The sequence below is a fragment of the Xylaria bambusicola genome (genome assembly GCF_022495145.1).
Source record: "Xylaria bambusicola strain CBS 139988 unplaced genomic scaffold F5B22scaffold_32, whole genome shotgun sequence".
Classification (NCBI taxonomy): domain Eukaryota; kingdom Fungi; phylum Ascomycota; class Sordariomycetes; order Xylariales; family Xylariaceae; genus Xylaria; species Xylaria bambusicola.
Window position 1 is genome coordinate 320,056 of NW_025953585.1, and position 24,322 is coordinate 344,377.

Consider the following 24,322-nt stretch of genomic DNA (forward strand, 5'->3'; position numbering starts at 1 on the left):
TTCTAGGTCTAGACGAGTCGAGTCTGAGAATAACAGTAAGGACACCACCAAACTCTATCAGCCCCTACGCAATTCCTTTAAATGGACCGGCAGAAACAAAAACCGGCTTGTCTCTCCGCATGGGTATATCAGAAAACTCGCAGGTTTGCTCTCAAAATGGGCGTTGCTTCCAAAAACCTTCTCCATAGGGTAGCCTCGTAATGTGTGTTACCGACATCTTCCATAGACCAAGTATACATGGAGCATCGGTTATTTATTAGGCCTGGGATCGCAGAAGCTTTGACCATGGCGTAGAAGTCCCTTCCTGCTGGACTTTCCACGTGGCATGGGGGGTGTAATACTGTCACATCGAGGTAATGTAGTAATAAGCAGAGATTAGCGACCGGCCTTCATTGCTGCGCGCCTTCTCATCTTGTCTGCGACGGCCTTCAGGGCCTGCTTGACATCTTTCTGTCCTTCCCATGACTCTAGATCGTAGTACTGAGGAGCCAATTCCTGTAGAACACAATCAGTATAAGATCGGATGTTCTTCCCATAAAGAAAATAGGAAAACAGAACGGAATAATGGAGGGGAAAAAAAAAACTGGAGCGAGAGGGATTACTGACCAGTAGCCATTCAGGTCGAATGCCAGTAACTGTTCGGACATATTGCTTCGATGTTAGTACGAACTCGTTGTAGATAACCCATTCGTAGTCGGCACCAAGGACTGTGCTCGGGTGCAGCATCACGGCGGAGTTGTTATCCTTCAAAGTTCGATATATTTTGTTGTTTTCGCGCTTGGCTACCTGCATGAAGAAGCCCGCGACCAGGGCTCGGCGAATATTGGTATAGTAGTCTCTGTCGTTGAAATCGGTACTAACTAGGTCGAGACTATGGGTTTCCATGATACGCTTGAGTTGGGCTCGCACGTTGTCTGCGCTTGAGAGGTGACGGAAAGAAAGGTAATGTTGGTGGCACCATTTCTTGCTGTCTTCTCCACGCCCCAAGACGCCTTTAAAGGCGTGGTAAACGTTCAACATAGTGAGATGATCGCCGTCGTTATGTTTGAAGAGGTTCTTCATTTCATCAGCCTCTCGCCTTTTTTGTGCTGGTCGCACAAAGATCTGAGGGACCGACAAAAGCGCGGTAAGAGACAGTATCTCGTTGGAACAGTAGAACTCGGGGCTTGAGATCAGCATCACTGCCAGAGCTGGGTCAAGGGGAAATTCAGACGCCAAACTCCCTAGCTGCGTTAGTTCACCCTCATCATCTAGACAGGCTAGATAGTTCAGTTCTTCAAGCGCACGCATCATAGTCTCAGGGGCAGGGGGGTCCATCAGATCAAAATGAACTAAATCTTCCACGCCAAGCTTCTTCAATTCCAGGACCGTGTTTGCAAGATTGGAACGGAGAATTTCAGGATACGTTTGTTCAATGAGTTCTTCCTTAAAGGCCTTTTCGGTGTAGAGACGGAAACACTTTCCGGGCTTCGTACGACCAGCTCGACCAGCTCGTTGTTGAGCCGAAGCCTTGGAGATTGCTGATACAAGAAGCGACTCTACTCTTAATCTCGGGTTGTAAATCTTTTGCTTGCTAAATCCAGGGTCGACGACGTAAACAATACCATCAATGGTCAAACTGGTCTCGGCAATATTGGTCGAAATGATACATTTACGGCCGGGACGGCCACCCTTTCTGAAAGGTGCCGGGGGTGGGTCGAAGATCTTCTGCTGCTGGTGCGGGGGTAATGTTCCGTAGAGAGGATATACAGCCATTGGGCCACAGTCAGTCTCCCTGACAAGCTCATCGACTTCAAGGGAGATCTTGCGACACGTATCCTCAATCTCTTCCTCTCCAGTCAGGAAAAGTAAAATATCCCCTTCGGCCTCGCCGGCATGAATCTGTAGAACTGTCCGGATTGCGCCTTCGACATAATCTTTCTCGGGCTCTGGCGTGTAGAAAATCTCAACAGGGTGAGTTCGGCCCGGTACAACGAGAAGAGGTGCATCGAAGAAATATCTTTGAAACTTTTGAGCGTCTAGAGTTGCAGACATGACAATGAGCTTCAGATCGGGCCTGCGTTGAGTAATGCCCTTCAATAGAGCCATGAGGATATCGGTGGCCAGGGTACGCTCGTGAGCTTCGTCAAGAATAATACAGCTATATCGGGAGAGAGCATGATCGTGCATAGCTTCTCTCAAGAGCATACCATCCGTCATATACTTCAGAATAGTCTTTGAACTTGTTTTATCCTCGAAACGGATGCTATAACCAACTTCTTCACCAAGGTTGACATCAAGTTCGTCAGCAACACGCTGAGCAACCGACATGGCAGCAACTCGTCTTGGCTGGGTACAGGCAACCATCTTGTGATTGAGATGGGGAAGCTCGTCGTAAATGACATATTGAGGGATCTGTGTGGTCTTTCCGGAACCTGTCTCACCAACGAAAACGAGGATCTGGGACTTCTGGTACGCATTGAGGAACTCCTGCCTGATGAGTGGAGAAAAAAAAAGAACCAAGTTAGCTGATGGCGCTGCGGTATTCGGGAATCGCATGGCCACTCACCTCTGTTTATGTACGGGCAGGTTTCGGCGAGACTTCAGGATAGAGAAATACTGTTCGGAATGCGGCTCGCCAGTAAAAGGATTATTGTCGCCATCTTCGGCTTTAGCGGCTTGGTTAGAGGTCGTCTCGCGGCGCTTGAAGTGGTTCAAGGCAGATCCGGCAGGGAGCTTCCCGTTGGCGTAGCCATTGCTGTTGTCATTCCAGTGCGACAGGTAGGGGTTGTTTTCGATGGTCTTCTTGTCGTCGTCTTCAACTTTCATCCGCTTGGTTGATGAGTTAGCATGGGCCGGGCTCCCGCTCCTCTTGCGCTCGGGCATGCTGACCTTGGAACTCCTCTCGTCAGCCATGGTGAATGTCGGATAGTGCTGGCAACGATGCGCGGCTATGCTACGGGTGCCCCTTGGATGCTGGGGAGCAGCAGGCAGCGGTGGAAAGAGGACAGGCTGTTGAATGCACCTAGTGGAGCGAAAGAATGAAATGAAAGAAGGCAACAAGATGCCACAAGATGAGAAAAGAGAGTCTACCTAGGTAGGCAGGCAAGCAGCTGGATCAGGACATACGGCTGGCTTGCGAATTCGGGATGTGCTATTTTTTTTTTAATCTGGAAGGACCGCCACGGTTGAGCGCCCCACCAAACAAGCTTCATCGTCGCTGCTGTCGCATCCATCCTTGCCAATAGCGATAAGGCTGCGATAAGGGAGGTGCAGTACCTGGGTACATCTAACAATCCAAGACTTGAACAAAATATACAGCGATGTAAATTTCATCTCTTACCATACCTAGGTAGCCTAGAAAATCCAACAAACATAGGTACTTAATATATAATATATAACTAGTTTTCGATCGCGTTTATGAATTTAGCTGCCCAGCTAGGGCCCTATCTGCCTCGAACGCCTCTAAAATGATATAGTAAAGCAATTCCATCGCTCTAACAACTACCGGTTTTGTACTTGGTATTGGTTGTCATCCGTGGCCTAGTGTAAACTCCGCAAGCAAAACAATGTCAAGTAATATACATGAACCGTTGCATCGTTTCGCGCCATCCGAAGCGCCCATAACGATTACTCCCTCCCTTGCCTGCTACTATTCACTCATTAACTCTTGGACTCGTCTGTCGTCTGTCGTCTGCCCGCTTGCGTACTGTACATGCATGAACTTTGTTTTACCACCATGTCAAAGCTATCGTTGGTCTGGACAACCCGTAACACCAAAACGCCCAAAGAATGCTTGTTTTTACATTATTCTCTCTCGAGCCCAATGTGTCCATACGCCTACCCATAGCCTAGTCACAGACGTCTCAGACGTCAGATATAGTCCGCCGTAAAAAATCCACTAGCCTTCTGAGCATTCCGTATTATGCTTTCAACAAGCTCCATAGACCCATCCGAGACCTCTGGTAGATCAGGCGTCCCGTTGGCTTGATTCGGTGCCACTAAGGGCCCTGTTGTAGGAAATAGTACGGGTGCGGGTTGTTCCCCTGCACTGATAGCGGGATATTGGCCCCCTGTTGCGTAAGATACGCCGGGGGAATGGCATACTGCGACGGGCGGTGATAGAGATGTGGCTGCTGGCTGGGGCTGCTGTACGGGGGACACCCGAGAGCCGGCAGACTGAACCTGTTGCTGTTAGGCATTGCTGGTGGGAGAGTCTGCCGGAGAGGTCGGCTTACAACATGATTAAGCTGGCATCCCGCTTGGGGGAGATGCCTTGAATTCTCCGATAAGCTATAGGCGGGCAACATGTGCGGGCTGGGCGTCATAGATGCTGGACTAGGAGTCGCTGCCATGGAAACGGGTGGCGGTGGCTGCGTTTTCCGTAATGTTTCCCACGGTCTTGGTGCAGGAATATGTGTCTTCTTAGGTATAGTCGGCGTAGCTTTAGCTGAAGCAGCAAGCCCTGATGTGCTCTGCGGGCCCCTGGGTGTAACGGGCAATGATGGTGGAGGGATTGGAGTCGTAGATTTAGGTTGTGCTGTCAGCTTGGGTGCAGACTGGCAAGTTGGTAACTCTAATGGGAGTGCTGGCATTGGAGTTACAGGTACCGATGATGGTATGTTCGGAGGAGCCGACGACAATGGCGGAATCATTGCTAATGGCTGGTTTGTATCGCCGGAGTCGACCTGGTGCTCCATCTTCACATTCCTGTTTGAAAGCATGGCAGCATAGTGAGTCCGAATGGCTGGGTGTAAAGTGGCACCTGTGCTGAGATTGTCGTCCCATCGATTGGGCATCCCGGAAGGCCAATTAGATGGGTTATCTATTCTAGCATCTTGACATGATGGAGGCGGCGCCGACTGTAAACCTGCGAATGATGCTAAAGGTACAGCTGGACTAACAAATGGAATGGTCTGTTGGGTTGGGTTGTTGGGGGCGGGAGGAGACTGAGACTGCAGCGCAGAATCGCTTGAAGAGCTCGCTGGTGGCAGAACGCCCGCGGCGACCTTTTGTAATGTTGACGACACCCCAGGACTTACCCCATTCAAGCCTAGTGACTGTCTTGGTATATTATATAAGGCATCTGGACTACGCATCAAATGTGCTCGGAGACTTCCCTCGTATCCGTTCGTGAACCCACCCCAGTGCGCATATGGAGTTCTATACTTGGTCGAGTCCCTATAATACACGATCAGACATGAGGTAAAGATGAACGAATAGACAAATAAACAAACCTATTATGATGCACTTGGAAGAAGGCGTATTTCTGGATGACGCTGGGTCGCGGCTCCTTCGGTGAGACGGCAGACTGCAATTGTCCTGTCAACGCTTGCATCGAGGCGGAAGATGACGGCCTAATCGCCGATGATGTCATTGGAGTGTTGAGTGAAAGATTAGATACAAGTGAGCTCGATCGTGCCCTTGCTTGATTTTGGAACAGCCGGCCATTTTGAGGTGATGGCGATGGCCCTAGACCAGGCGGCTGTGTGAAGCCATGACTGAAAGGCGATTTCGTCAATGAGTCCCCACGTGCATGTCCGTAAGACGCAGGTGGCGTCCCGAATCGCTGTCCAGATCCAAGAGCGCGGCGTCCACCGTAGCTACTGACAGAAGATTTATTTCGCGTATGGCCAGGCCCATTATGAGCGGGCGTTGGCCTAGGAATAGAAGGCCGTCTTGGGACGAATTGCTGCTGCGTTGAGGCATCCGTAGCACAGATAGCATTGGCACCAGCTTGTGAGGCAGGAGTAGTCGTCGACTGGGGAGCTGGCGGTTGCGACTGTCGCGCAGGATCTGCAGAATAGGTTGCGAAATAAGGCGTGGGCTGTGGTGTAGCTTGCTGCGGCTTCTGTGGTTGCTGACTTGGCTTGTTAATCTGGAAGGTAGAATAATGCTGGTGCTTTTGCGCGGCATGCTGTGGCCGTTGTTGGGATGCTGGTGTTGCCGGCTGTGCCTGTGGTGGTTGGATCGCACGTTGTGCTTGCTGCCTAGGTGCCATGTACGACGAATGCTGGAACTTGTAGTATGGTGAATGCATGGATGCGGACTGGGGAGGAGTAGCGTAGTTTTGTGGTCCGGCATTAGGCGGCGTATGGTGGACAAAAGTAGTAGCATTGGAAGGTTTAGGTTCAAAGTGATGGGCGGTGTATGGAGAAGGTTTTGGTACAAATTGATGCGCCGTAAAGGGAGAACGGACGTAAGTTGGTGGGACAGGATCCCGGGGCTTGTATTGATATGGCTTCTCGGCCTTTGTTATCGGAGTAGGGGTGTGAATCGAGAAGGTTGAACCGTACGACTTCCGTGGCATGGGGGGCGGAGGAGCCGGCCGAGGAATGGTGTCCAAGAAATTACTCTTTGGATTATGCTTCTTTTTCTGGGGATCCTCGGTATACTGTGGCCGTGCATCAGTAGAGTACCTTCCCAGGTAGTGCCAGACCTGGTTATCCTTGGACAAGTCCACTCTAGCTTGAACTGGGTTTCGCTCAAGATCATGGTGGTTAAACTCTGCCCACGTGAAGCCGCCTTCGACGAATGGTTCTTCTGGACGGGGAGGCTCTTCGATTCGCTTCCTAGTTGCATTGATGAGCTCCTTCGCCTTGCGTGAGGTTGGCATTGGAATAGCCTTTTGTGATGCCTGTGGTAAATGGAAGTCGGCTGGATCTGGGAGAAGCAACCATTTCCATTCCACTTCCACCCGATCACTAGAGATTGTCAATACTTGTCTACTATCAGAGCTAATTTGGCGTTCGTACCCATTCGGTATGATATCCAGTAGGAATGTCTGCTCGCTGTCCCTGTTTTCAATAATGATACCTGCGAAAATCTCACCACGGTGGTATTGGAGCTGACAGATATCGCCCTTCTTGAGTGCTGAGGCAGCCCGGCGCGTCTTCTGGCAATCATCCAAGACATTTCCATCCAACTTCCGATCTCGTTTCGTCCTGTGAAATCGGCACGTGAACTCGAATGCTTGTTCCTTGTATTCGGTGCCATCCTCGCCGAATATGGGCACTTCAGCTTCTTCCACAAAAACTCCTGCCGCGGCGGCGCACGTTGCGTGGTAGGATCTAGCGCATTTTTTGTGGGAGCACTGAAAGCACGTTCCCCTCTTGGAGCGGCAAAACAAGCATTTCAGATCAAGCCGAGCTTTGCTAATGTTCGCGACGTTTGCAACGACTTCTTTTCCATCCACTGTCTCGATCCACGTTTCTGCGCCGTAAAGGGCACAGAGACGATGAGCTTTGCGGTCATTGTCGGTAGGCAGTAGCTCGATACCTGGAATATCATGCGGGCAAAGACAGCAAGGCGGTTCAACCTGACTCTTGAGACGTAGCCGGATCTTCTTAACCTTCTTTTCTCCTTTATCATTTGTCGCCCGTTTGCGTTTACGCCCAGGTGCTATGAATTTGATAGCATGACCGGGTCGGGATGTATTCTCAAGCTCATCATCATCATCTTCCTCGTCATCTTCCTCATCTTCGTCTTCTGTCTCTTCGTACTCCGTGTCTTCACCCCGTAGTTTTCGTTCAATCTCATAAACGTCAACCCATACACTGTCCTGAGCTTGCGCACATTCACACTTCTTAGCAATCTTTCCCATCGGTAGCCAAGAGTCTAGGGCGAAATTGACAGCTTCTGCGCAATTGTAGCCAAGATTGTATCCGGAATGATAGCCATAGGGATACGTTACAACGAATTCTCCGGGATAAGAAACACATTTGTTAACTTTGATGTTGAAGTTCTGCTGAAGATGATTTGGTGAGATCAAGAATGCCTTATGACGTAAAAACTGACTACAAGCCTTAGCGTCCGTGGGCCAGATATTCTTCATGGCAGCTTCGAAACGACGAGCGTCGCCTTGGGAAATGCTATACCACTGTTTTGGTGCGCCGAAATGAAGGTAATTGATGCTGTAAAGATCGACATCTTCCAAATGCCATGCGAATGTGGCCTTCCACATGCCGAGGTATAAATATGCCGTGTTGACACCGGGAACTTTAGTGCCCAGGACGTCGAGGAGGTTTGGAAGTTTATTGAGGTTCCATTCCTCAGTAGAGTCGTCAAATAAAGTTCCGAGAACATCAGCTCCGTACAGGGGAGGTGCATATGTCAGAGTTTTCCAGTAGATGCGTTCGAGTTCCTCACATCGTTCGGGCGTATAGTCAGATATGTCCATCTGGTAATCAAAGTCTTTAAAAGCCTCTTCGTCAATCCTAGCAGAGCCCTCGCGTCGAGCGAACTTGCGTCGGGCCGAAGTGCTCTGCTCCTTGGGCTTAGCCTGTCTCGAGCCGCCCATCCGGCCAACTGTTGGTAGAACTGGGTCATCGTTGTCAATTTCATCGCCTATTTCCTGCTCTACAGACTCGATAACAGCCTCGGGCCTGGGCGAGACTGGGGTCATAGGGCGGTCCTCTGAGTCTGCAATACCACCTTTGGCACCACCTTTCTTGGTCTTGCTCCTCGTAGAACGCCCGGCTCCAACATCAGTAACAGGACCACGCCTTCTGGCGTTGGACGATGTCGGAGCGGATACTGCTTTAGATTTTGGAGGGGCTTGCGCACGCCTCTCTCCTCGCCTAGCGGGGGGCTGATGCTCACTCTGATCACAGAGTTGTCGCCACTGGGGTAGGTTGTAGGCCCTCTGGTGGAGGATGTTCACCTGTCGATAAGTACCACTGGAGCCCATAATCTCTTGTTTGATGGGCTCGCGAACCCTAATCTGCTTCACCAAGTTATCAAGCGCAGGAAGCTTATCCTTCCACTCCTGCGGCGGTATTATCTTGACGATGCCGGATTTCATTCCATAGGAATCGATCTTCTCCATCTGTTCACGATCCAGGTCAGCAGCGTGAGCACGGGACGGTTATGGGGGAAGTAGGAGCCATAACACATCACCAACGTACGAATTTCTTGAAGTCCTTGAACTGAGACATGTCGGGTTTGAAAACTGGAACTGTGCCAGACCAATGGTCGGGTGTCACTTCGCCAATATCTTCCTCTTCCTCTTGGGGAGTGTCCTCGGGGGTCTTCTGGGGCGTGGATTGAGCATGCAAGAAGGGAATTTGGTCTGGGTCCAGGGTGGGGTCCTCGACGTCGCTCAATTCCGAGTCATCATCACTACCATCAAGCTTCATGGCGTTATTGCTATCAGGCGGGGAATGCAGACCGATGTGTTTGGGAGATTGGTGGGATACAGCATAGTCGGCAAGTACATGTGCGGATTTGACATCGGGCTGGACATGATTGTCGGGGTGGTCAAGGCAAGCCTGAGTAGGTTGATTGTCGTGAAGCATGGCCGTGGGCTCATTACCTGCCATCTCAGGCGCAGAGGCCGCGACCGGGACAGGCGCTTCAACGGACATGGTAGCGACTGATAGGCTACATGCGATCAACGAGAGAATTGAGGATCCTCATCGACGCAGGCTGCTAGTGGCAACGGATCGGACGAAACCGTCTTTCGGTCGAGACTACGTCGGTACTGGGGGGCCGATATGATGTCGAAAGGCAGGGGCGATAATAGCAGTGGTAGCAGTAACAGCAGTAGCAGTAGCAGCAGCAGCGGCGGCGGCGGCGGCGGCAGCGGTGCAACGTTCTTTTGCCACCTACGATCGGTAGGGAGGTGTATGTATATTGGCTGGTTGGTTGGATTGATGGACGGAGGGATGGATGTATGGGATGTATGTATGATTGATATGGTATTGAATGGTATGGTTCGTTGGTTGGCTGGCTGAGCTGAAGCGGGCTGGGCTTGGGCTCGTCTGCTGGCTGGCTGGCTGGTTGGATTGAAGCGAGCCAGGTCGAGTGTACTGGTTCTTGCACTGGAAAGAGACAAGAGGCTCCTGGGGAGAGGTAGGTTAGAGGCAGGTTAGAGGCAGTGGAGGAAGGTCGATCTGTGGTCCCAGTAGGTAGGTACCTACGTACTGAACCTACCTACATTACCTACCTACCTCTGTACTGCCAGGGTGGACCGGGGGCTGCACTTTTTTTGCCCACAAACCCGCTTCTTGGTTGGTTGGTTCTGCTGGTTCCCCGGTTGAGTTTGCAGTGAAGCTGCTCAACTCGCATGTACAATAGGAGGTACCTTTCAGAGAGATATGTATAGTAGAGGTACCTAGAGGTACAACTTTGATGGGTCCAGAGGGGGGAGGATTGAGGTTGAATAGATGTCCAGTCCAATGAAGGTAGACTTAACAGAAAGAGCACCTTTCTACATGTACCCAGCACACAAGACAGGAGTTGTTGGAACTTCTGTTAGCGTTCATATATGTATATGCTAATGTAACCTGCTCAAGTATATACCTAACAGCTACTACCTACCACCTACTACGATCTGTACGACCATGGTAAGCACACATGTATGTAGGTACCTACCAAGGTAAAACTGTGGTACCTCTAGGTAGGTAAGTACTAGGTACTGATCGATGCTGGGGGTTTAGGGCGTTGTTAGGGATTTTCTGCAGAGGAGCATTTCTAGCGAGTCGCGTTGTATGGACAGGTGTGGCTTACGCACTTGTAAATGGTTCGATGCACTGCTGGGATTGCGTGTTGGTGGCCTGATGCGGCTTACTTACAGTATATCATGACCTAAATGTCATCCATCCCCCCAAAATCCTTGAGATAAGAAAGCAGGGTAATTTGTCCAAATACAGTCCCAACCATACTGAATAGATACATAGGTACCTACATAATACAGAAGCGAAGTAAACGTCTTTGTTCAAGTAATGGCTTTGTATCTCCATTCGACGTCCGACACCTGGTTGTAAATAAGTGCTGGTGGTGTTCAGAGGTTAAGTAAGTAAGTACAGTACAGTACCGAGGTATGATCGATCAATGGCCCAAAAAACTTACCTAACCCTCGCCTAACCTACCGAATGAATGCGATCAATCAATCAATCGCAGGCGATGATGACACGCATGTGAATGGTAGGTTCCGATATCTGATTGCGCCTATCTTAGTAAGTGGGAAGCAGATCCACGCATTATCAGATCGAGCTCTGGTCAGACTCTTGGTTCCATTGCGCCAGGGTACTATAGAAGCTCTAGATAGTCTAGCCATCACCATCTCTTCCTTCACAAGAGACTCGGTATCGAAGGACTTCTCCTCCACAGCTTCATCTCATTCCATTCCATCCCCGTCATTATCTATCTAACCTACAGAGCGACAGAATCTATTATACTCTTAGTGGTAAATAAACACCAGGTACACACAATGGGTTGCGCACTTATCGCATTACATCATCATTATCATGACTAACCTCACCGATCTAATATCAGCATCATTATGACCCCTCTTGCTACGGGAATTGCATTGCAGTCTAGTACCTAGGTATATTCACATACCTGGGTACAAGTACGGTATGGGGGAGGCACGTGCGATACCACCATTGATATTATCAATGTTTGCCTCGCCCTGCAAGGACTAGATAACAAACCATGCTACAATCAAACCTCGGAAGTATCTATATGTACAGTGGTACGCTGGTTTGCGCATCCCACGTGGCCGTCAGCCAGGGTACAAAATCTATCATCACCACACTACTTTCTTTTAGCATCGGCATATCTACAGTAAAGCACAGTAGCTGCCAATAGCCTCAGACAACTAGAGTACTTGGCAACCCGCGCTATAAGTTAACCTACAGCGAGGCGATACAGAAGTGGCTGAGCGCATTCCTCAGACGATGGGGCTTGGAAGATGATAGTCTCCTAACAGCTACCGGTAGGGTAATACGGAACAAAAGATACACATTGAGCCTTTCAAGTGAAGAAGTAGTGAAGATGACTAGCCAATAGATATTAGAGGATGGCGATACGCTCAACTCCTCCTCACATCGCGATATAGTGCAAGATATGTATACCTATTCGTTACACAAGCGAAGTCAGTGATGAAAAAAGCATATGGATTCAGGAAGCCGCAACGACGTTTCCCCCCCCTCCCCTTCCCAGAATACAGGGAAAAGAAAAGGAAAGTCAGAAAGAAAGAAGGAAGGACTGAGTGAGATGTAGGTAGATGTTCCTCTTCCATTCACAATGCGTACACCCAGAATCTACTAGCGATGATATACGAAGGCATCACACACATGTCAGAGTAGTTGTTGTAAAGGTAGATTTTCTAGTGTTTTTTCTTATTGTTCTAATTTATTCCTTCCTTCCTTCTTTCTCTTCAATATCTCCTCGACGCCGCGAGAACATGATTCATCGAGGCCGGAGAGCTGGCTGGTTCCTTCATATCGTCTCATATATTCCCTTCAGATATACTTTCGTCCTCATCAGGTAGGGAAGAAGATATCAATGATCGAAGCAAATGAGAGACGGAGAGAGGAAACCAGCGGCTAGTAATCATCAACCACCTCCGCTGTGTGTCTTGCCAATGCGCGAACTCATCAACCCAGGAAACATGGATGTGAAGAATCAAAGCGCTCGCTCTTTCGCTTGCGATGTTGTATGACAAGACATCGTCACCAATAACCAGTACTCCCCCCAATGAAACCCCCTCACCCCTTTCCTTTCCATCCCTAAATTCTTGGTCGCCCATGGAGTTTCTCCTTTCTCCTTTCTAATTTCGGATTGTGTGGCGGCGCAAGGGAATAAATAGAACAAGACACTAGGTAATATGGAAAATAAACACTAGTGATTAAATGCGTATTGTGGCACGGCCACAGCGCAAGAATGGAATTGGGCCGAATGAATACAATAGCAAGACCAACTGATTTCGTCTTCCCGTCGCGTGGCTGCAGAAGCCGATTCCGCAAGCGCAACGAGGTGACCAGCCAGCGAGCCAGCATGGGCGCCAGCAATCAATACGAATCCATGTGGCGTTTCGCCTTGGAGTCGTCCGTCTGCAGAAACAGAAACATGCCCATGCTCCATAACCCAAAGGGTTCAATAGCCGAAAATGCATGATATGGTAGTATGTGGCTTGTCAGCCAATCAACCCTCCATCCTTTTTTTTTCTCTGATAAAAAACAGGCTCCCAACACCGGGCTGTGTAAATGGAAGATGAAAATGACGCTAGGTAGTAATATCAATAAAGACAGATTTTTCTTATGTACGACGAAGCCAGAACGCTAGTGGTAGATTCAGGGCTGATGGCTTCGGTGGTAGGTGTGTGTGCCGACGAAAATTGTCAAATACACACGTATATGCATACATCCATGGTGCTCCCATGCGACGCTTGCAGTATGCCTTAGTATGTGTGATCAGGTAACAGTAACAGAATGGTATCTCTCTATGCGCAAAACGATGGCAACATAAACTATGCCGCCAATATGTAGATGGGTAAAATCAATGTAAATGATGCCGCGCAGCAGGTCGTAAATGGGTCATGACATATCGTGGGAGCCGTTGGATCGTAATTGTCATCGCTCTCGTTCATCCTTTCCTTTTTTTCATGTAGCCAATTCGATCATAACCAAATCTCTCTATTTCCGTAAGCCGACACGGTCTGTCAAGTGCCGCCAGAAGCTCGGTCGCCGGCGCTCGGTCCCGGTAGGCGAGGTCATGGTCAATTCACGCACCATGGGCCCGACTATGTCCTCGTCGCCACGCTCAGGGAACTTGCCCTCACCGTCCATGACGGGGACCGTAGTCATGATAGTTTCGTCAAACTTCTCGCAGCCTACCGCTTCACCGCTGGCAACGACAGCATCGACGACCTCGTCGTGGAGTGTGCGCCATTGTCGGTCGATCTCTGCCCATTTCTCTTCCGTGTACCCATATGTCTTAGACGTAAGACCGTAGTGCTCACCAGTCCGAACAAGGTGCTTCGTATAGTTGACACGTGCTGTTTCCCAGTCCGTTCGTAGCTCCAGAAGTGATGAGAGAGTCGAGACCACAGGTCTGTATGGAACCGGTAAGATAGTAAAGTTAGCGTGTCCGAGACGATCCGACCAGGAATCCGGAGCCAAATCAGACAACAATTCATCGGATGCCATCATCTGCCGGAATGATGATATAGAGGGTTTGGTGCTGAGGGGCGGTGACAAGATCAGAGGTGATTGGAATTCATCGTCTACCGGAGACGCGATGGTCGGTGATTGCAGTGGTGAGGGTTGAGAGTGGCCATAATCGGCGAAGTTGCTGGTCATCATTGGTGGCAACAAAGGCGTTGTTGCTTGGGTGCGCTCGCGCTGAATTGAAGACAACACGATGTCGGCGTGCTCCACGTCCAAGGGACCGGGTAAAATGATGCTGTCGCTGCTCTCGAAAAATGATAGAGCAGGTGTCGGCGGGGCGACCGGTTCAATTGAGCGATCAGCCAGGTACCGATTCGACCTCGACAACGACGACGACCGGCTGGAAGGAGCGCGCGACGTGGAGCGACGCTCAGAACCCACGTCCGAAACAGGTGAGCTAACGGCACTCAACTTCCTAGGCGATCTCCATCGTGTAAAGGGAAAACGCGAACCTATCCGATGTGAAAGACTGGTGAGCGGTGGCAAAGATCCGTTGCGTTGTTTCGTCCTCGATGAGCGTTGCGAGGTTGGAGAGTCGCCATCACTCAGAAAGCCAAAGTCAGGTTCAACTCCTCTGCCACGCGCGTAAAAGTTGGTTGAGGTCCGCACGATATCACCATCTCGATGTATGCACAAAGGTTCATCGCCTAGAAAGGTAGAATGTTAGAATGAGATTTTGGTGGTATATCCACAACGAGCTTTATAGACTTACATAGGCAGTGGTATAGATCCTGGTCCGAGCAGTCACCATATCCAACATGGGCGTCGCTAACGTAATGGTTAAAGCGATCATACTCGAAAGGCTCCTCCTCTTCGACGTCATCGAGAATGCGTTTGCTTGGCGTTTGCTGGGCCTGTACGGGTGATGGTAAGTCCTCGCAGCTGGGCGGTAGAGCCAAATCGAACGAGGACATTGAGCTCGAATAGCGCAAATGCCCCCGAGCAGAGAAAGTTGGTGTCACGGGCGACGTCATGCCCGAAGAGGTGGAATCTGTAACCATGGGCGGTTGTTGGCGGGTTTGCTGTTGCTGCCAACTGTAGTGATATGAAGAAAGATCGCCGTCGGTTGTGTCACAAAACGTCGTCACGGCTTCTTCCTCTCGTTTTCTCCTCCGCTCAACCAGTAACGGCAGTCGAAGAGGGCGTAGTCCAGGAGACATGCTGTCTGTGGCGCACGTAAACTCAAGTCACCAATCACGCCGCTTGCACGCACACAACGAATGTTGAGGTCAGCGTCGGTCGGCTAATCAGCAAAGCTGCGATATGACGAGCGGTGACGAGGCGCGATACTATATTCCCAGTGCGGACGGCAATGCCTAGTGAAATGGTTAGGGTGAGAAGAGACAATTTAATGACTGTGGTCAATGTGTCCCTGTGGTTTTTGTGAGCGTGTCAACGGCCCAATGTGGTGGTGGTTGTGGTGGTGGTGTAAGTGCGCGTCCGTGTGTGTTTTGGCGTTGCAGCGATGATGAGAGTAACGAATGGCGGGGGTGTGCGTGAGCTGTATGTCGTATGCTGTATGAGCAATGCTTCTCCAACCCACGCAGCCTATAGCTCAATAGGCAGGGTATACGTCAATGATAATGGTGAATGGTCAATGAACAGGACGGCAAGCTTGCTGGTGCTGGTAGTGCTAGTGCGTTCGTCTCCAATTCTCGTTTCTTCTTGCTCTTCCCGCGCTTTGACCCTGGAAGCTGGTCCGTCTCTTACTCTCGTCCTGACTACTCAATGATGGTCGAAACAAAACACGCTTGGTTTCTTGCTTGCTTGCTTGCTGAAGAACAGGCCAAGGTCTACCTCCACATAATATACTGGGTAAGACAGATCAAGTTGACAAGATGGATTGGGCGTGTGCCGACTCCCTCGTCGCTACTCCTAATAGAGCCAAGTGTAGAGGGATTCCAAGCTTCGAGTGGCCTCGTGGCTTCGCACATTCATACGTGTACCACTCGCCGTGCACACGACTCTGCGTAGTGGGAGTCGTCCACGTGTACCGACGAGGTGTGTGGAGGAGGGTGGTGTGTGATGCGAGAGGTGAGGTGTGAGTTGTGGTGTGAGAAGTGCTGTATACCGCCTGTGAGTCTTCGTGGGGTAAGTAGCAGTTAGGCTCCTGTTGTGTGCTGTGCTGGTCCTCCAGAAGCAGGAAGAAACGCCTCTTCCCCAATCAAATCCAGGATGCGTCCCAATTCCGATACTGTCCCGGGGTCTGGTGCAGAGATGGCCCTGTGACACGGGGCCAAGCGAGCGAGGTAGCAGTGGTGGCAGTGGTGGTGCCAAAGCCTGTCTCCAAATTCGAGTCCTCGGTGGTAACCAAGGCACGACAGATGCCAATGGGCGGGCGCGGGGTTCAAATTATGTATATACTACTATGGAAGTGAGAACTCGCGTCGCGATGCTGGAGCTGAACAAGTTTCCTTCTATCCTTGTGGCGGTGGCCAGTTGAAGCATGTGGTAGCACGGGATATGGTGCATGTATGTATGTATGTATATGTGAGCGAGCGAGAGCGTTTCCAAGACCCGAGCCACTCGTAATTCTGGAGGCTTGGTTGCAGGCAGGGGACCCGTTGACAAGTAGAGGGAAACTGGGGGGGAAGGGGAAAGGGGAGGAGGAGGAGGGGAGGGGAGATGGCAAGAGAGGCGGAGGAGGTGGGAAAAGCTGGCTTGATTCTCACGATTTGCTTCTTTCCTCACATGCCGCTCTATTTTTCTGCCAGTAGTGTACACGTAGGTAGAGTAGAGAGCATCTGTGAGAACCTGGGGCAGACTGGGGGTAAGCTGATGGTTGGGCGGCGGTGGGTTGGGCGACATAACCTGCCTTTGCTGACAGATACCAGATTACCAGACTGACAAACCGACTGACTGAACGACTCTACTTCGTTCCAGCATACTGGCCGGCGCACGCAGACATGTACACTCGTCAACTTACCAAGCCAACGGCAATGACTGACTGGTTCTTCGCTTTGCTGTGATGGCGGAATCAGTCCAACCACCAATCGCCCTGGGTCTGCCCTGGTTCTGCCCTGGTTCTGCCCTGGTGGCTGTCGACAAGCCGACTCCACCAAGAACCAGGAGTCGGGATGGCCCCGGACACTGTACGTAGTTAGCAGACTGTAGCCATGGGATCCTGGGAAACCATCACGCTAAAGGTTGCGTGTCGAAGAAGAAGATGAAGAACGCGATACTATCATACAGTATGTTTGTCCTACTATACTGTCCCAATCCTTACTGTCTTTCCAGTTTTCTTTTTCTTCTCTCTTTCACTAATTTTTTTTTTTTTTTTTTCTTCCTCGATGCTCCTTCTCGCCAATCCGCTTGACACAGCCTAGCCCCATCAAGCCGAAGCCAAACTACCTATAATAGTGTTCGAACCCAGGCAAATGGGAATCTGGCGGATCCGTTCCCCCCGGCCCACGCCGTCGGTTGGACTTCTTTCCTCTTCTCCCGCTGACTGACTGACTGAATGTGTTTTCTGACTGTGACAGTGGACTGAGAAGCACTGACGTTTCTTGGGAGCCCGCTTGTCCGTCTGCTGCCGCGGCTTGTTACTTACTTTAGTCCTCTGGCTCCTCTCTGACCTGGCCCATTGAATGATGACGGCGAAAAGTCGGTCTACAGTCTACACCAACCAACATACGTAAAGTAGATACATGCCCAATCGTACGCATACCGGTACTTAGTATATCGACTCACTAACCGCTTGGTATCTACCGAGGTATCTCCAGTAACTATGCATAAATGGTGCTGTCTCCACGTGTTGCTGTGGGCAGTGTCACGAGCGAAACAGCTCGACAGGCAAGGCAAGCAAGCAACGTGTAATCACGGTGCATACCGTACTTCGCTGCGATACCGCCATCGTTACTTACGTGTACTATATGCCATACCGAAAGGGTGATAGCAGACTACACTACACTATTTACGTACACTATTCCCAGTACCAAGGTCTGGCCACGTCGAAAAGAGTCATGTCATTGCTAGTACACTGCCCTACGCTGCCAGGACAGTGTGGATATCGATGCCGACGTATGTCCTGACCTCGTGCTATACTTGTGTGTACACGTACGTTTCTACATACCTAAGCATCACGATACCCAACTTACTATGTACTGAGGATTCTGCCGCGGTATATGATACACCGCACGTTGTTGCTGTCACGGTTCCAAATCCCGTAGATAAGAGCAATGACAGCAAAGCGGTATGTATCTCTTGTACACTCTTCTATGCTTACCGACAGCTATCAACACAAGGAACTCGTTATGCTTACTTACAGATACGTGTGGTATCTATCTAGTGTACCGTGCCTTGCTGGTCTTGAATAACACCGTACTATGAGCCGGGGGCACGCTACGCGACTAAAGTAAGGACGGCGGGTTTGCTTCGTCGACCCGCCGCCGGCCGCACGGGTAACAGCACCCGCCACGCCCGCAGGTGGCGCTACGCGGTTCGTGGCTAGATAGATAGGCTTTTCTTACCTCTTTTGGCGAGCCCTGGTAGAACTCTGTGCTGGGTTTGCCTGGGTTCTGCTTGGGGCTCAGGCTTAACTTGCCCATGCTATACAGTACGAAACAGTGTTATTTGTGGCATAAGCACTTAGTAGCTTGGATGGGCAGAAATGGGTCTGGATGGGGCCGAGTAGAATTTTTTCCAATCGCGCTAGAAGCTCTCCGCTTGTCAGATTTTGAGACTACACTACTCTGTGCTCAGGTTAGTGCTATAATTCCTCGGAGGCGGGTGGCCTTACAGTATGGCTGTTTCTATTTGTACTTAGTTGGTCTTCCGTTGTGTTGGCACCAGGTTAAGAAACTGGGTTTCGTGGCGGTAGGATTGTGAGATAACTAGGCTCAGTAAAGCTCCGTCAAGCTCAGTGTGTGATTTACATAAAAACGGATAACAGACAGAGGGGCCGATGACAAGGCCAAGCAAGGCTTCTCAGTGCTGTTATCATGCCCAAGAAGCGCATAGCACGTTACTTTAGTATCATGAAGCGCCCAATAAGCACCAGACTTACACCGTATGGTAGTTCGACAAGTACGTAAAGAGATCCAAGACACGTCTCAAGACCCGTTATCGGCTCTCAAGAAAAGGAGCAGAATAACGCGATCTGACAATCGCACTTGGTATATACATGTAACTTGCTTCTCGATATGATGCTATGTGCTGGGCTGGTATGATGGAACGGGGAAAGGGATCGCCGCAGCCCCTCATCGCCGAAGCTGAAGTCCTGGAAACCGAGCTTCCGGGCGCAGAGAGAGCTTGGGCTTTTTCAAGCCTCGTTTCTTTTTTTCCCGGCTTTTCTTGGTCTATTTGTGTAGGCTTGTGTAGCGTACCAGCCCAAATTTAGCCCGACTACCAGAAACAAATTCCTTCTGGATACCTACATGGCGCTCTGCCCGCCCACACTACACATAATCCCCGTGTGCCAGGGATACCTAGAGCAGTGTGGCGGGTTGAAGGGCCGTGGACAGTTTTATATATGCCTATATTCGCCCTTGAATGTTATATAAATGCTTAAGAAACGAGATGGTATTTATGTGGTCAGGGAGTAGGTAGGCAAATGCTTCCTAGAATACTAGGTAGTGCATGTCTACATTACAGCGGCGAAATGGGTGACTGGGATGCACATGTCAAGACTACCCAGCCTATCATATACTCACCTTACACACTCACACCCTCGACTATAGTTTCTAATTGAAGATTGCGCCTCGCAGAACGGCAAGATGCAGACAAGCTGGCGCACAATAAACGCCTGACTCCGTCCATCTCTCATACAGGAGCCCGTCCACCGAAGCCTGTCTCTCGTGTCGAGATTCACTACCAGCATCATCAATTCATTCCCATGCTCCCGGGCTCCTATTTAGCCAGCGATGTTACTGGGAGACGTGTAGCACTGCTGGGCATTTGCATAGGCTTGTGGGCTTTATCGTGCTGCTTGGATCACGACGGGGGGGCTTCCCGTTTCTTCCGTCTGTCGTGTGACGGTGCCCCGGGGGAATGTTCCTTTTTCCCATGCCCAGTCTTGACCTTTTGACTTATTGTTCAAGATCGGGCCTATTCTGCCACCGGCCTGCTTCCATCTCTTATCGCGGCGCACCCAAGGATTATCTATTAGTATCCAGAAGCTCTGCCACCTGGCAATCTATGGTCTATCGCTCAGGAAGACGAGGCTCTGAATCTGTTAGTCATAGATTACATACCAGAGTATGTTTAGGCCGCTCCGGACAAAACTCAGATGGAGTAGATGGAGAGTACTGTTAAGAAGTGGTGGCTAGGCCCAATTTCATTGGCACAAGCCACATTCGACTTTTCCCTAAAATCGAGCTTTACTTCGTGAGTGGCACAAATCACAACAAGACAATGCTAACCATCTTGGAAACACAGCAGAGGTTGTTGGTCGATCTCAAAAGTACATTTGTGGCACAATGCATGAATGAACCGTTGGCAGCAAGCTCGTTAGACGAACCGTTAGACGAACCGAGTTTGCTTACCCTCGTACAGTAACGGCCGTACCTCAATGTTGGCCGGTCCCTAATGACACTGTGCTCCTCGTTACGCGAGGTCGCTATGATTCTGGCAAGGCGTGTGCGAGCAATAGAATAATGTTCGTTCGCTTATGAAGGGAAGTTTACGCACCGACCTACTCGGCCGTGTTCGCTATAACATTGATTTACCTCCAGCAGCACCACGGCGCTGGCACACGATAATGCCCCTCAACAACCATGTAGCGTTGTCCGAGTTGGTTACTGTCAATGTCGATTGCCCAACGCCGCCGCAATGGTCTCGCTGCGAGCTGGGCGTACCTTGCATTAGCTAACACCGGAGGGAGGGTCAGGCAGCCTGCCTATTCGGTGGATGCTGTGAACAAGAGCACGGTATTGTTCGGGACTTTTGGGAAAAATAGACGACGGTGTGTGGTGTGTCCGTACTGGTGGTGTGGACACGATACACACCAAACCTTGAAGCAGTTACTACATGAACACTACATAAACTACCATCACACTATAAACTTTCCATCTCCATGTGTACTACATCCCCAGACAACCCAATCAAAGCCACTGCCGCCCCAACTGCCGCCTGCAGATTCCAAGACTATATCAATGGTATATACGGCATGGCAAGGTATGATATGATATATCGACTTGTCTTCAGCGTGCGTATTGAGTCTCAGTGACAGTCCGGAGTTGTGGTGAGGGGGCTTTAAAATGAGGAAAATTTTTCCAGAGGCTCTAGACTATTGCCAGCCACATACGTCAGAGGATGAGAGGCTACCTGTTACTGTGCCTTCTACTGTATGTATGTGTATGTCTGAAGTAGCAGCTATGCAGGGTTGAGACAGGCTTCTCCGCTGAAGCAGGGCCATAGCGCCCATAAGCCAGGGAATTACGTTCGAGTGCTGTAGGAAATCCAGCCCTTACAGCCCGATCTACAGATCTGAGCTGTAAGGGACCGATAGCTGGCCTCTTAATAAAGCTTACCAGGATTCATATGCTCATAACCTTTGACAGAGGTTGGCACTGCTATAGGTCTTCAACAGATATTGCTACGAATCATATGGGTATATTTTATGTTGAAGTATAGTATGACAACTCATGTACTCTTATAGCACACTAAAAGAAACACAGCATAAGTCACATTTGATACACCACGTAGTCGAGAGCAGAGTCGGCTCTAGAACTGTACCTAGCTCGCCTAGCGTATAGATATCCCAGCACAGTCCACGTCTCTAGCAATGCACGTCATCGCGGATGTTCCTGGTTCCCGGTGCCATACCAGGCGAGAACGCGTTATTGCTCGTAACGGCTCGGGAATTGCGCCATGAAGCTCGCCGAGCGAAAGCCGCTGCCACTGGCGTTGATGTGTATGGTATTTAGTCTCAGAAGGTGTTAATGTATTGACTAACAAGGAATATATAACGGCATTTGGTAAAAGTCTGCGGAGGGCGCAAAAGACGACACTACATCGCGATCATGCCGTCATTTTGTGAGAATTCTGCAAAAAATGCCGCGATGATCATCATCTGAGCCCCCTAACGATCACGTCAGATCTCAAGCTGCGGGAGCGTTACGGATTATACTAGACTAGTAAAGTTAGTGTAAACACTCCGCTTGTCTTCGCCTGCTAATAGAGACAATAGCCAGCCTCGCCAGCCGTCACCTCCATAGTACATCCAGTGAGTGGTGTAGAGATGCTGACAGAGGCAAACAACGGGTTGACCTACATAGGCTACTATAGATATTGTACCGTAATGGAAGTACGTGCGAGGCGCCCTTAAACAGCAGCCGATCTCGACTAACGGCCAGCAAAACATTACATACAGTAGTCTTGGGACATTTCATCAACTGCAGAGCACACGAGAATTCAACATACCTAGGTAGAGACTGTGAAAATTCTAAACTCCCGGAAAATGGACATCGTTCTTCAGCTTGCCTGCTTACCAGACCAGGGTTCTACTGTAGCTAACGTATATAGATAGCTCTCCCATCCACCGGGACTGAGCTATATATCGCCGATGTTCCCGTGGCTCACTGCCTTCCAATTCACGCCTAACGTATCATGTACTTGTAGATGTGATTGCATACCTGGGTTTGGCTTACCGGGGTTTTAACAACCGTTCGGGAACGGGGCTAACGCATAGCGGAGTCTAGAACCATGTGGCGACGGGTGATTCGCGTCTTCATGCGATCGCGAACTGATTTGTCGACCCGAGGTAGGCCCATTCACTAACCGCTGTGTTTTCCTCCGTTTTGGTAGACGAGCCGTACGTACTACAATTTGGCCAACATATGAGACCTCGTTCCTCGTAGGGAAAAAAAGATCCTTACACGGCCGCGTTCGGCTTCAAAGCCGGGCTTGGCTAGCACAGAGCCAGTTGGCAGTAGTTTGGTTGTTCTCTCCTTCGCCCATTTGCGCCCTGAGGCGACATCTCTTGAGAGCATTACCAATCGAATCAGCGAGCTTCCTCGGTGTAGGTATTCGCCCAAAATAACTTCTAAGCTACTTAGATAGCTAGGTAGTTTTCTACCCAGTGTAGTGTAGGTACTACATCTTCGCGCTATAATAGTTTGGTCTCCAAGGAGTTGATGGTGCCATGTCTACTGCCGCGCATAGCCTACCAAGTACGCTAGGTATTACACCCTCAGATCCTCAAGCTGAACCTGAATATGATCTGATCGTAGACGTGGTGGATGGGCGGGAGTAGCCAAGATCCTGGCTCACCTCATCCTGCAAGGTACAACCGTGTAATTCACACGACGGCGCATTGCGATACAAAACCATACCCTCCATTGCCCGCTCTCAACGGCGTGCCGGCCAGTCAGAATCGCTCGGCCTTGGAGGCAGGACGCTCGCTATTTAGGAAAATATCTGATAACATGCGCCTAGATGCATCTATCAGACAGCAAATCAGAGTAGTTGTAATGTGGAACTTTCTGACACATCATCAAGACTGTGAGTAATAGCTAAACTTTTTCTGATCCGAATAAGGATCGTTACCAGGTGAGATATATAGCTAGGTGCCGAATTCGGTTCAATGTAAGCAAGTAAGTTTCCATCTTGCTGGTATCTACGCGTTTAATGTTCTCCAATAGAAAGAAAGTCACTAGAGATACCGATTATATCCCCAAGAGTCGCAAACTCCAACCACAGTCAATTGAATAGGTATGCGGGGAAATCTTACCTTTTTTGGCCAAAAGATTTTGCATGACGCCCACAAAAGACCGTAGCATCGCATCTGCCCGCCGCTCGTTGACGCCCCCATTTAGTCCGTACGAGGCATCTTCTCCCGGGTGCAGGAAAAAAACGGGAAGGGGAGAAAAAAGCTACCCAATCCCACAGCTAGCCCTCGTGCCATAAGGCTGAGCAACCAATGGGAAACGATTCCTCTAGCTATAAATGTGTGGTAGATGCGACCCTCCTTTTTGCATTACGGTACGTGGCGCCGTCGTCGGTTGGTCGAGTTGGTTGGTTGGGAGTTCGCCCCAAGAAGCTATATTCAGTTGAGAATAGCTGACGATAAACAGGCGAACATATTCATAGGCTATCCAACTCAGCATCGATATTCAATTGTACAGGATGCTGCGGTCCCCTTTCATGTTGTAAAGAGCGTAATCTTCGTTGGGTCCACTGTGAGATGTCCAACATATCTGTAAGCTTTGGTCCGAAGAAAGCCAGTCAACCGCCGACAATAATGAACCAGGCAAACACCTGTTCGGTCCAACGGCCTGGATTGCTAAGCAGATGCAGAAAAGAACCCTTGCATCAAATTTTCATAGAACTTGCACTTCCGGCCCCCCGTCGATCGCAAGTATACGCGAGAACTGTGATTTGTCTGCGTTTTCCATGCCGTGAGCTGTCTTTGCTCAGCATCGGATGGCCGGCATTATGAGCTTTGATAG

The 24,322-nt window shown here is 50.0% G+C and overlaps 3 protein-coding genes across 3 annotated transcripts; all 3 read right to left on the reverse strand.

Annotated features, from left to right (window-relative positions):
* Positions 1–284: 284 nt before the first annotated feature.
* On the reverse strand, positions 285–2,981 carry F5B22DRAFT_289071 (P-loop containing nucleoside triphosphate hydrolase protein). Its single transcript, XM_047970388.1, has 3 exons — positions 2,549–2,981; positions 607–2,473; positions 285–495 (listed from the first exon to the last, which is right to left on the reverse strand). The coding sequence occupies exons 1-3, from the start codon at positions 2,893–2,895 to the stop codon at positions 376–378; spliced, it is 2,334 nt and encodes a 777-aa protein (XP_047829196.1). The 5' UTR covers positions 2,896–2,981; the 3' UTR covers positions 285–375.
* Positions 2,982–3,316: 335 nt separating this feature from the next.
* F5B22DRAFT_613703 (uncharacterized protein) lies at positions 3,317–9,867 on the reverse strand. The gene is made up of 5 exons (XM_047975425.1): positions 8,886–9,867; positions 6,735–8,806; positions 5,217–6,683; positions 4,218–5,160; positions 3,317–4,164 (listed from the first exon to the last, which is right to left on the reverse strand). Exons 1-5 carry the CDS (start codon positions 9,342–9,344, stop codon positions 3,853–3,855), a joined length of 5,253 nt encoding a protein of 1,750 aa, XP_047829197.1. The 5' UTR covers positions 9,345–9,867; the 3' UTR covers positions 3,317–3,852.
* Positions 9,868–12,957: 3,090 nt separating this feature from the next.
* F5B22DRAFT_289132 (uncharacterized protein) lies at positions 12,958–15,309 on the reverse strand. The gene is made up of 2 exons (XM_047970389.1): positions 14,647–15,309; positions 12,958–14,581 (listed from the first exon to the last, which is right to left on the reverse strand). Exons 1-2 carry the CDS (start codon positions 15,092–15,094, stop codon positions 13,401–13,403), a joined length of 1,629 nt encoding a protein of 542 aa, XP_047829198.1. The 5' UTR covers positions 15,095–15,309; the 3' UTR covers positions 12,958–13,400.
* Positions 15,310–24,322: the final 9,013 nt, after the last annotated feature.

What these genes read in the sequence shown, in the direction of transcription:
- F5B22DRAFT_289132 (XM_047970389.1), bottom strand. Translation starts at nt 15,094, where the DNA reads ATGTCTCCTGGACTACGCCCTCTTCGACTGCCGTTACTGGTTGAGCGG. An exon ending in GGATCTATACCACTGCCTAT is followed by an intron (nt 14,582 to 14,646) that starts GTAAGTCTATAA and finishes CTACCTTTCTAG; the next exon opens with GCGATGAACCTTTGTGCATA.
- F5B22DRAFT_613703 (XM_047975425.1), bottom strand. Translation starts at nt 9,344, where the DNA reads ATGTCCGTTGAAGCGCCTGTCCCGGTCGCGGCCTCTGCGCCTGAGATG. An exon ending in TCAAGGACTTCAAGAAATTC is followed by an intron (nt 8,807 to 8,885) that starts GTACGTTGGTGA and finishes GATCGTGAACAG; the next exon opens with ATGGAGAAGATCGATTCCTA. An exon ending in CTGGATATCATACCGAATGG is followed by an intron (nt 6,684 to 6,734) that starts GTACGAACGCCA and finishes GACAATCTCTAG; the next exon opens with TGATCGGGTGGAAGTGGAAT.
- F5B22DRAFT_289071 (XM_047970388.1), bottom strand. Translation starts at nt 2,895, where the DNA reads ATGGCTGACGAGAGGAGTTCCAAGGTCAGCATGCCCGAGCGCAAGAGG. An exon ending in CTGCCCGTACATAAACAGAG is followed by an intron (nt 2,474 to 2,548) that starts GTGAGTGGCCAT and finishes TCCACTCATCAG; the next exon opens with GCAGGAGTTCCTCAATGCGT. An exon ending in TTCGACCTGAATGGCTACTG is followed by an intron (nt 496 to 606) that starts GTCAGTAATCCC and finishes TGTGTTCTACAG; the next exon opens with GAATTGGCTCCTCAGTACTA.